We start from the raw sequence: 12618 nt of genomic DNA on the forward strand, positions 1-12618 counted from the left end.
GATCAAGTGTGAACGATTACACTGACTTCATTAAAGGCAAGCACATTCATGGCTAACATCTAACTTCAATGGCAACTGTAAGCATATTTTGTAAGAGGGAGAGCCTGCTTCTAGCTACAAAACTAATAGGGCAATATAAAAGGCACTGGGGGGGATTTTCTAGGAGTGTATCAGAACCAGACAAAAGGATATTCAGTGTTTCAACTTCAGGATACAGCCCAAGTTAGGTTTAAAAAAAAAAGGAAATCTTATTCAAATATTAAAGCTGCAGTGGCTGAGGATGTTGAATTAGCATTTTAAATACTAGTTTGTAATTGCTTTTTAGAAGTACTCTTGGAAATCAAGTGATTATAAAAACAAGATCCTTTAAAGTCCCATTACTTCGAGGTGTAAAATATTTATAGAATAATGGCAACATTTCAAAACAGTAAAATTCTCAGAAGTAGGCGAAAACAAGCTAGTTAGTTCTACTTTGGGAACCTAGGGATCTTAAGAGTAATTTTTAAGTTGTCTTTAACAGCTCAGAGAGAATTTTGTGAAAGTGGTGCCATAGTTGATATAAAACTCTGAAGGAAGAAATACTTTGTAGTCTTCCCAGTAGAAGATCCCCTCAAAATCACGCATAGCAGATAAAAACCCACCATTCTCTAGATTATCCCAACAGGATTACAAATAAAGCACTTAGAAAATTTCTAGTGCGTATTCTAGATTCAAACTGTCAAGCTACCAGCATCTGGCTCTCTAAGAACTTAACCCGGGGCGGGGAGGCAGGTAAGGGAGGAATATTCTCTTTGCCCTGGGTAGCGCAAACGAGCCCGGTGCGACAAAGTAGGCCATGCCAGCAGCCTCCACCGCGAGCAGGCACGCAGGCAAGCAAGCAGGCTTTCTCGAAAAATTTCCTCTTTTCCCCCATAAAATCCTTAACTTTGGGTCCCTGGGAGCCAACTGCTGCTCTGCAGCAGTGGAGAGGGAGAGCCACAAACCCTCTCGCAAGCCCACACATCCCATGTCCTCTACCATGGTCGCCTGCAGAGAGCAAGCCGTGGGAGGCCGTGCGTGCATGGTCTCTCCACGCGGCCCACAGCCTCCAAGCCATGCTGCTGGGCCTGCAGCTGGAGAAAGTCCTGCGTGCTGCCCAAGCACCCGCGATGCCTGGGCCAACTCGCTGGTGCGTGGGGAGGAAGCCCGGGAGAGAAAGAAAGGCGCTTCCCTAGGGAGTGGGTCTCTCAGGCACCATGGAGGACCAGGAGAAGGGAGGGGCCGCGGTGCCCAAGCCGGCCCAGTGCCGCGCCTGGTCCCCACCGCCCAGGGCACTCCCTAGTCAGCCCCTCCTGCGAAACTTTTTCCTTTGGCTTCGCCCCTAATATTTTCTATTGTTAAAGACATCTACCGTACTTTGAATGGTCGATATTAACAAGAAATGCAATAGAAATAATAGCTTAGTCAGCCACCCTTTGATATTTTGTTTGGACTACTTACAAATGCACTTCCATTTTTAAGGAATTATAAGATGCAATAAATTCAAGAAAAAACATATTTCTTTTGAAGTTTAAATTCATTAGTTTAGGAAATATACTAGGATAATTATACAACGGTCCTTGAACACCCAATAAATGAGATATGTAGATATTAATTATATGGCTGTGAATGTTATAATTAAACCAAAATAATGCTTAACAAGCATTTATATGACATAGTCTCCAATAAATGTTTTTCTCTAATATAACCACCCTTGTACTGGAAAAAGAGAAACATATTTTACCATGAATTATCTTAATGATCCATGAGAATTGTAATGATGGTCAAGAAAGGAAATTTTTGAAAAGATATAGTATATCAATGTGAAAACATTAAAAAATGGGAGTAACACTATTCATCCTCAAGAGTGAATAATTCAAATATGAATGTAATTAAAATGCTTTTATCTGAATTTGGAAAACTGTTCATGACTAAGCCTAATAAATATCTAGTATTTCTATGTAATTAAAATTTCTTTGAAACAATTGTGAGTACAAAAAGGTTAAAATTTACCTGTAGCTTGCTTTTTCACTGCAAGAAGCTTCTTCTTTTTATGTATGGCTGAGAGAGGTCTAAATGTTGTATAAAATGGTTTTAGAGATGCAGTTGTATAAGGAGAACAGATTTCTTCATCTTCGACTGAAAATATTTGAAAAATGTTAGTTTTACATAGGTTGCATAGATTTCCTCATTTGTAATCATTAGAATGTGCCTATAAATCCACAAGTAAACCCAATGGATAGTAAAAGACAAGAAATTACACTTGGACATCATTAATAAAACAGGAACTCTAAAGCATTCACACAATGAAACCAAAGGAAGGTATTTTTAGGAGAGGACCATAAGGACTCAGTAGCTATTGTTGTGCCCAGAGGAGGGGTTCCCCCACTGAAGACCACTGAAATCAAGGCGTCCAAAATGCAATAGCAAAGGTTTATTGCAGGATACAAGCCAGGCAGGTAACTCTTCCGCAGACACTCAGATCAGCGAGGCCCGGAGGAGTTCCTGTTCAGGGTTCACACAATAGTTTTAAAGGCAAAAACCACAAACAGCTCCCAGGGCAAACAGGAACAGGGGTACTGAGTCGGAACCACATGGTATGCCTGCGCTGGCTGTTCTTTCCTATTTTTGTCCTTTTCTGCCTCCTTGTGAAACTGTTTAGAAAGCATCTTATAAAACTAACTAGCAAAGCTGTTTAGCAAGCTTATTCCTGAGAAGCCTTATGAAACTAATAAGCATATGAAACCCGGGTTAGTTTGAGGGGGTCATCAACTTAAATTGAGTCTGGGGTTTGCTGGTCCCTCAGCTATATGCATATGATCATATAAAATGTTTCTTATCGAAATGAAGTTTAAGAAATGGAAAAAAGACATTTTGTATTTTACTTTCTGTGGTTCTTTTCTTTTTTCCTGCCTTTTCACTTTTGTTTTTTTTAAATTTCTATACCCTTTGTCATTTTTTTTATTTAGTTGAATTACTGAGATAATGTACAGAGGAGTTACAGTTATGTATATGAGTACATGTCTTATCAAACATTGTAATTTCTCCCTCATTTTTCTCCCATTTTCCTTCTCCCTTGACTCCCCACCCCCAAGTTACAAAGTTCATTTCCATCACAGTATAGCTGTTGCATTGGTTCATCCTTTGTCCTTTGCTTACAATTTTATTGTTCCCCTTACATTCCCCAAGTCAGATAAACATATATACAAGACATGTGGTACTAAAATAAATAATAGTGACAAGGGATAAACCAAGAGGGGGGGAACAAAAAAAAAGAAAGGACTTCAAACATTACATTGAAAAACAACAAGAACACAGAAAATGCTCTTGTTTCCATATCTAGAGTTCATTTAGATTAGAAACATCTTTGTACATGGTCATATTCCATGTGACCATATACAAATAGCTACTGAGCTATTGTGATCCTCTACTAGTTAAGGGTGCCACAAAAAATAGGATGGGAGAGAGATAACCTCTTTAACAAATGCCAGTAGCAGAATTGTCTATACAGTTGTAGAAAACTAAAGTTAGATCCTTATATGTCAGCCAGACCTAGAATCAATTCCAAATGGATAAAAGACCTTGAGGTAAAAGCAGCTACCCTAAAAAATATTACAGGAAGGACTAGGAAAGACAATAGGGCTCCTTGGCACAGGTAGAAAATTTTAAAATAAAGACCCAGAAAAACAACAAATCAAAGAAAGATTGGATAAATGGGATGGAAGCTGACTGCAGAATTTCTACATAGCAAAGGACAAAGATAGCACACACATTGGGAAAAGCAAAAGGGTGGTAAAGCCTATCGATGTTTTAGTCACAACCCCTCTTCTTAACTCCCCAAAAGCCTGCTTACTTAGATGAGGTGGGAGAACAAATGCTTCTAAATACTTTGCCTTCAGTTTGAAGACATTAGACCCCAAAATTTTAATTTCTCATGCACTGGGGAAACAACTTGTGCAACAAGCACATCAAAACACCCACAAGGGGGAAACAAATCTTTACTGATTGTTGTCATGAATTTACTTTATTCCCCACCTGAAAAGTATTGTACATAGTATTGTTTCTAGGTATCAGCTGCCAGTGAGTAGATAACAAAACTACCTCTGTTCCAGAAGGAGTAAGAGGTATGGCACTTTTGCCTGGAGAATTTTGGCAAGTAGATTTCACCAAGGTAGAACTAGGTATTTTCTTGTCTTTGCAGAGACTTTCTCAGGGTTGAGGCTTACTCAACTAAGAGACCACACAGATGTTAAGAAGTTGCTGCAGGAGAACCAGAGCCAAGGTTTGGGCTGCTACAGGTAATTGGACCTGACAATAGGCCAGCATTTGTGGCTCATCTCACTAAATCTCCTGAGAAAAACAAATGGCCTTGACACTCAAAAAAAAGTTATCTCCTATTCCCTCTTGTAAAGCTTTCAGGGTATCAGCTTTTACCTCATTTGCTATTAATCCTGGTGCAGGGTGACATAGAAGGACCAACTTTCGTTTTCTGCAGGTGCTTAACCAATGCTGCCAGCACCACTTTTTGAAGAGGCTGTCTCTCTGCCATTCTATTTTTTGTCTCTCTTATCAAAGATTAGGTGGCCATAAGTTTGTGGGTTGATTTCTGTGTCTTCAGTTCTATTCCATTGGTTCTCAGACCTGTTCTGAGGATAAATCTGTTTCCAGGTGGTTGTTGTTCTTAATGTACTATGTTATTTCTTTTCTCATTTTTTGCTTTATGTTTAATTTCATGTTACTGAATCTGACTTTGTTACCTGGTGTATTATATATACGTTTATTTGTATATTTGAAATAGGGAAGGGAAGGAGTAAGAACAAGATGATTGGGTGGGTAGGGGGGCAACAGGAACAAAACCATGAGAAGGGGTATTAATGTTTGAGAAGTAATGCACCCTCTACCTGATGAATGTAACTGTTACCTCTGTATACATTACCCCAACAATAAAAAAAAATACTGGGCAAGGGTTGATCCTACAAGTATTAGAAATTTAAATGTGAAGGTCTATTGGTATCAAACGTTTTTCTTTTCATCTAAAACTGCTTAGGCATTTATGTATCAAAGAGGAAGGGACAGGCCTTAGGTGAAGTCCACACATGGTGGGACAGGCCCTAGGAACAAGCCACACATGGTTGAAGAGAATAAGCTGGCATGAAGATGGCTCCTTTAAACCTAGTTGGAGGGCCAAGTGGACCATCTTCATACTTTTTTCTTGTGGACTGACACTGGAAATCTGATGTGGATGATGATTGGTATTTCTAAAATTTTCCCCTTAGGAAACTTTTTTTAAAAAAGGGTTAAAATAGGTTTATCTGTATAATGTAATTTGTTCTCTATGATTTTGTAATTTAATATATTTCTTTTTAAAAAGAGCTGTAAGCTAGCTGGAATTTTTAATTCTCACATTACCAAAAAACTGACATTTGAATTCAAAGATTCTCTAAGAGTTAAACTGGGACAAACGTCTATTAAACTGGAAAAAAATCTGCTTTAAATAAAAGAGGTGATCCACAAGGCAGTGTGCTATGTCTAGTGCTTCAAGGCTTCAAATGAAAAATAAAAGCTGAAGCATAACTGTTAAAGCAATTAACAAAAATAGGTTAAGGCTTATTAAGTTTCTAGCTAGGAAGAGTCACCGCCCCTGTGTCAGCTGGAAGAAGATGAGAATCTTCACCCATCAACCCAACAGTGAAAGAACCAGAGTCATTTTTTTTTAATGAGGCAGGAGAGAGAAAAAGAAAAATGTAAGATGAGACAAGGAAAATGACAATTGGCATGAGTCTTCATTTTTGTGGAAGACTTGTGGAAGTCACTATAGCTTTGACCTGGCCTACTGTGTTATTTCTATCAAAGATTTGATTATTTACAAAGAAGAAGTAGGGATGTAACAACTTGGCAGGCTTAGATGCTAAGTTTTGGGGGTTTTTTTGTAAAAATGCTTAACATATTCAACTGTGAGTGGTTACAACCACCTGTGTGTGGTTTCTTCCTTGTAGTTTTTGACTATGGGCATTGTAAGTCATATGGTGACTACCAGAGGAGTGTGGTGTTCACCTTTAAAAGCTCAGCCCCACTGAATGTTGGGGCTGCTCTCTATCAGCCCAAAAGTGGAGAGTAGCTACTGCACTGCTATTAAGCTGACTCCTAGCTCCATTCACTGAGTGCTGGTGATTCTATTTCTGGGTAGTCTGGGTACCCCCAAAGTGGCTGAGTTATTACAGCCACAGGGTGGGGAGTTGTTCCTCCCTTATATGTATACTACATGTAACTGAGATGCTAGAACTACATGTAACTCAGCTACTACAGTGTTTCCACCTGGTTAACACTCAGAGAAACTGGGTAGCTTCCAGCCACCAAGTACATTGTGCAAGGCATTTGTTACAGACACAAATACTATAGACTACTTAGACTATAATATGGCACCCAGCTGGGTCCCAAGCCAGTCATGCATACTGAACTGACACCCTAAAACAACCTAAGTAAAAGCTTTCAACTATAGATTCAAATGTTTAAAAAGTGCAAGGAATAGCCAACCCGTCAGACTCATGATTCTCAATGTAGAGTCACAAAAAATAATAAAAACCAAGGTACTGCATGATGCCACTAAAACAGCCCAGTGTTATCATTTCCCAAAGAAAATGATACAATAGGAAATGAATATATTTCTGAACAAGAAGTATGAAGACAAAGATAATTGAGCATCCTAATAATGAAGAGTGAAAGTGAATAAGCTTCACATTTTACCACAAAGAAATGTTTAGGAATATTTGTCCTCACTGCTGTATTCTATCAAAATTTTAAGGAAGAATTAATTCTAATTCTTAAACTATTCTTAAATTTTGAAGAGGAAGAAGGCTGCTAAACTTAGTCTACATAGCTAGCATTTCTATACCCTCAAACTTGGCACAGACATACAAAAGGAAAACTATAGAGAATATAGATGAAAATATCAAACATTAACTAATAGGACACATTATTTAAAAAATAATTCATAAACTATACCCTTTCTATACCCTCAAACTGGACACAGACATATAAAAGGAAAACTATAGTGAATATAGATGAAAATACCATCAACTATTAGCACATAGGACATATTATTTCAAAAAGTAACTCATAGTCATTTGAATTTATGTAAGAGCAAGATTAATACACAAACACCTCTTTAGATATAATACATCACAACCACATTATAGACAAAATTTTGATTGATCTAAACAAATGCAGACAAATGCATTCAATACAACTGAGTGTTTTTATCATTATCAATTCTGAAAATATACCAATAAAAGAGTTCATATAAAAATGAGCACTGGGCCTAGTGGTAGAGTGCCTGCTTAGCATGCACAAAGGCCCAGGTTTGATTCCTCGGTACCACATACATAGAAAAAAGCTGGAAGTGATGCTGTGGATCAAGTGGTAGAGCTCTGGCCTTGAGAAAAGTCCCAGGACAGGGCTCAGGCCCTGAGTTCAAGCCCCACAACTAGCAAAAAATGAACATTAGGTTATACTCAATTACCAAAATTAACAGCTTTTTCTCTAAAATTCAGAGCAAAACAATAATGCCCACTCTTTCTTTGGATGATTAGAGAAATGAACCTCATTGGGCTTTTCTTCTCAGGCTGACTTTGAACTTTTTGAACTCAGATCTCAGCCTCTTGAGTAGTTAGGAATACACCAGCCCCCAACTACACATCAAAATTTGAATAGACCTATATTCAAATTGTTAAGGAGAAAATTTTTACTGAAAATAAATACACAAAGAAAACTTCACTCCAAAATATACACAGGGATAAGTTTAGCAGGGAAATGAAGGACCTCTACACTGAAATTGAAAGCCTCTGAAGAAAAAAAAATTAAAAGACATCAAGGAAGGGAAAGATATTTTTCCCAGTTCCTTAAGGGGGAATTAATATTGTTAAAATGTCCAAACTTCCAAAATAAATCTACGTATTTCATAAAATTCCCCTGTAAATATCAATTACAATTTTATTTCTGTAATTTGGATGATAGCACAAAATAGCCCAAAAAGCCAAAATTAAAGTTAAAAACAACTGCCTCCAAAATAGACTATAAACTTCAAAATAGATGATAAACTTGCAGTTATCAAGCTATTATGATATTTTCTTAAAACCAAACACATTGACTAGTAGAAATCAAGTGTTTCACATTATCTCTGGCCAACTGAGCTTCGACAAATTTCCAAGAGTACACTCTTGAATAATGTTGGGTGTTTTAATACATGGTGTGGATAAAAAAGGCACCCAAATGATGAAAAGACTCTAATGCATCACAAGTTACAAAAAACACTTACAATAAATGAAGGATTTCAATGTAAGGCATTGAAAGAAGAAAATATTGGAAGAAAATAATGAGAGTAAATATTGAATCACTCCGAAACTAATCTCCAAAGAAGTAACAATCCCATTAAAAGACAGGCCAAACATTTACTCTAAAATCAGGAATGAGACAAGGATGCCCACTCTCTCCACTCCTCTTTAACATAGTATTAGAATTCATAGGCCAGAGCAATAAGGCAAGCAGCAAGCATACCAGGGATCTAAATAGGGAAAGAGGAAGTGAAATTTTCCCTCTTTGCAGATGACATGATACTGTATTTAAAGAATCCTATAAACACCACTCCCAAGGTGCTTGAGCTGATTCAAAACTTTGGCAATGTAGCAGCATATAAAATTAACCCTCAGAGAGTGGTGGAAGATGGTGGAGGTTCAATGTGATTCTTTCTGAGCTCTTGCCAAGATACCAGTTTTGGCAGCATAGGGGACAGTACATACCTCAAATCGATCCTAAGTAAGCTTTAGTGACACAGAGATCTCAGTCACAGAGGAAAAAGCCAGAAATCCAGCACAAAGAAGACAGCGCCAGCCGCTCGGGGCCACTGTGGAGACAAAGCTGCTCTTCTGAATCTGAGCAGACAGTGCTCAGCTCTGAATACCTGCCTGCTGCAGACAGAGCCACACAGAGCCTGCACGAGCCCAGAGCCAACACCGGACTGTGCACGGACCTGCCAGCTTCACGGAACCAGCGAACCCAGCAATTTGTGAGTACCTCCGAGAAGAAGTTTCAACTTCTGCTCACGGATCGGCATTGGGAGGGAGCCCCTCCCCCACAAGCTGAGAGCAGCGCCATCTTCACTGCTGGCAAAGACCCTGCCAAAGCAATTGGAGCATGAGAGGTGTTGCTGACAGTGCCATGAATCTATAGGGCAAAGAATTTCCGAGAGATTCCTTAGCTGGAAATCCGGCCCCAGCGCTGCTGAAGTCTGTCCCCTGTGCTGGCCACAAGCCTGGTAAACAAAACCAACCCGACAATCTTTCAGCTTTGTTTTCTCAAACAAGCAATCGGATCAGAAAAACCTTATAGCCAAATCACAAGAGAAAAAGACTGAAGTGTTTGGATCCCTAATTTAGTGGAGACACAAGTTTCCTATCCTGCCCCCCCCCAAAATACCCTGAAGAATGCCCTTTTTTTGCTGTTTTCTTTTTCTTTGTATTTTTTTTCTTTTTTTCTTCTACCCCTTTCTTATTTGCATTTTTAGGTGCTCTTATTTTCTCTTTACCATTTTACCTACACCTTTTTTAATGTTATGATTCTTTTCTTTTTTTCTTTTCTTTCCTTTCCCGCATCCCTCTGTCACTGTGGTTGTTCCTGGAAACATAGTGACAGCTCTGGGTACAGTCTGAATACAAATGATATCTATAGTGATACAGTCACCTGCTTTTTAATTTCCTGTTCTCAACCCTAGTATTTCTTAGGTAAGAGCTCACAATAGTGAAAATCTCCCCCAACTTTTTCTTTTCTTTTTTTTTAGTTTCGTTTTTGTTTTTTGTTGTTGTTTTTGCTTTTTTTGCTTTTATTCTTTGTTTTTCTGTTTTTTGTTCTCTATTGTTTTGTTGTTGTTGTTTTTGTCTTACTTTGCTTCTTTTTTTCTTTCTTTCTTTTTAAAATTTTTCATCATTGGAATCTCCTATATCTACCTCCCTCTTTTCTCGATATATTCTTCTTATTACCCTTCTTACCTTCATAAGTTTTATCTAATCCTTTCCAAACTGTGTACTCAAATATGCTACCTGCTTACCAACTTAGGTACGTCTTTTCTTCATTACTATAATAATCTTACATTCCTATGTTATTCTTTTTATACCTCCCTGTTGTCTCTCATACTATTTTTCTATCTCTGGTCCTCTGCTCATCCTTCCACTCTTATAATGCATGGATCTACATTTGATGATTGTTGAATAATACTGTATATTTAGGTGTTCAATTATACTCTAGGTCCAGAGGGACTTAAATACAATAGAGATTGGATTGAGAGGCTTATTGTTTTGGTCATAAATTGGTTATCAGTGGTTGTATTAGATTGGTCTGTAAGTGCACAAAAAGAAAGAGAGAGTAATATTACCAATTTAAAAGAGCAAACATCTATTGTCAGCCAACTATAAAAAGGTCTAGGTTAGTTATATCTGAAAAACTATAATCATGTTTAGTATTAATCTTGCTCCCATTTTCAAATGGGCAGAACAAGAAACTCAAGGAAAATGTCAAATCAAGGAATAACATCCCCCACCCAATATAAACAGACAATGGAACAGTCACTGGCAAACCAAGAGGAGAGTCTTCCAAGTGCTATACAGAGGCAATTGATAAACATCATTAATGAAAAATGTGAAAATATAAAGAAAGAGATAAGGGAGGAAGCCATAGCTAAACAAGAGGAAACCATAAACAAGGTGATATGTGAAAAGGGAGAAGCCATAAATGAGTCCATAATAAAGGTTTTTCAAAGAAAAATGGATGAATTCATAGAATCCACAAACAAAAAGGTGACCGAACTCCAGCAAATGTTCCAAGAAAATAAAGCTACTGAGCTAACCACTCAAATGGAAATCAAGGAGTTAAAGAAATCCATACATGATCTAAAAGAAGAGATGAAAGGCATCAAAAATGAACAATTAGAAGCAAGAGAGATGAAGAATAAAGCAGAAAGCTTTGATAGCAGGTTAGACAATGCAGAGGAGAGAATTTCCGGGGCTGAAGATAATTTAGTTGTTACAGAGAAAGAACAGAAAATGAGTCAATCCAAATCTAGGAAATATGAGAGAGTGCTTCAGGAGGTCCAAGATACAATTAGGAAGCCTAATTTAAGGCTAATTGGTATTGAGGAGGGTCTGGAGAAAGAGGTCAATGGTATTGGAAATATACTTCAGGGAATCATCTCAAAGAACTTCCCAAATATCCAAAGGGGCATGCCCATCCAGATACAAGAAGCTTTCAGAACCCCAAACAGACCTGACCAGAAAAGGACATACCACCGCCACATTATAATCTGAATTGGATGAGTCTATACCAAAGAAAGGATCCTACAGGTGGCCAGGGAGAAGGGATCAATCACCTACAAGGGCAAACCAATCAGAATAACCCCAGATTTCTCAGCAGAGACCATGCAAGCAGGAAGAGACTGGAAGCATATATGTCATGCCCTTAAGTCAAATAACTACCAACCAAGAATACTGTACCCAGCTAAGCTCTCATTCATAACTGAGGGAACAATAAAAACATTCCATTCCAGGGAAAAGCTGCAACATTAAGTAGAACCAAACCCACATTACAGAAAATTCTCAAAGATGTTCTACACATTGAAAACCCACACAAATGTAATACAGAGAAAGAAATGTCACCAAAACATCATACCAGCTAAGTACCACAAGAACTGTCAAGACATAGGCCCTAATGAACACTTGTAAAAATGGTAGGAACTAATAAATATTTCTCAATCCTAACTCTCAATATCAATGGACTTAACTCTCCAATTAAACGGCATAGACTGTCTAGTTGGATCATAAAGCAAGGTCCATCGTTCTGCTGTCTTCAAGAGACATATCTTGCCCAAAAACACAATCATCTTTTGAAAGATAGAGGTTGAAACAAAATTTATCAAGCTAATGGCCCCCATGTACAGGCTGGAGTTGCCAACCTCATATCAAATAAAATGGACTTCAAACTAAAATTAGTGAGAAAAGACAAAGAACGTTACTATATAGTAATAAAGGCATCTCTCCTCCAGGAGGACATAACCATCCTAAATATCTACACACCTAATCCCAGAACACCAAACTTCATCAAGCAAACTTTATAGTCTTTGAAACCATACATAGATCAAAACACAGTGATTGTTGGTGACTTTAATACACGACTTTCACCTATGCACATATCAACAAGGCAAAAACTCAACAGAGAAACCCTAGAATTGAACAACTGTATAGACCAACTAGATCTAACAGATATCTGCAGATTATTTCACCAAACAACAACACAATATATGGTTTTTCAGCAGCACATGGAACATTTTCCAAAATAGACCACATTTTAGGGCATAAACAAACCTGGGCATATTCAGAAAGACTGAAATCATTCCCTGCACTCTCTCGGACCACAAGGGCATCAAATTGGAACTGAACACCAGTCTCCACCAACGAAAACCCTGTAACTCATAGAGATTGAACAACACACTGTTGAACAACAATGGGTCATCGAGGAGATCAGAACAGAAATCCAACAGTGTATGAAATTCAATGAAAA

At 38.0% G+C, this 12618-nt stretch overlaps 1 protein-coding gene across 1 annotated transcript in view; it reads right to left on the reverse strand.

Annotated features, from left to right (window-relative positions):
* LOC150058669 (coiled-coil domain-containing protein 7-like) overlaps positions 1 to 12618 on the reverse strand; it is a 263512-nt gene that overhangs the window by 34439 nt on the left and 216455 nt on the right. Inside the window, exon 31 of the mRNA XM_090339663.1 lies at positions 2032 to 2157. Coding sequence (XP_090195789.1) covers positions 2032 to 2157 — 126 coding nt within the window. The remainder of the gene's footprint in view (positions 1 to 2031; positions 2158 to 12618) is intronic.

Source organism: Megascapheus bottae, chromosome 9 (genome assembly GCF_031878675.1).
Source record: "Megascapheus bottae isolate mThoBot1 chromosome 9, mThoBot2.hap1, whole genome shotgun sequence".
Taxonomy (NCBI): Eukaryota; Metazoa; Chordata; class Mammalia; order Rodentia; family Geomyidae; genus Megascapheus; species Megascapheus bottae.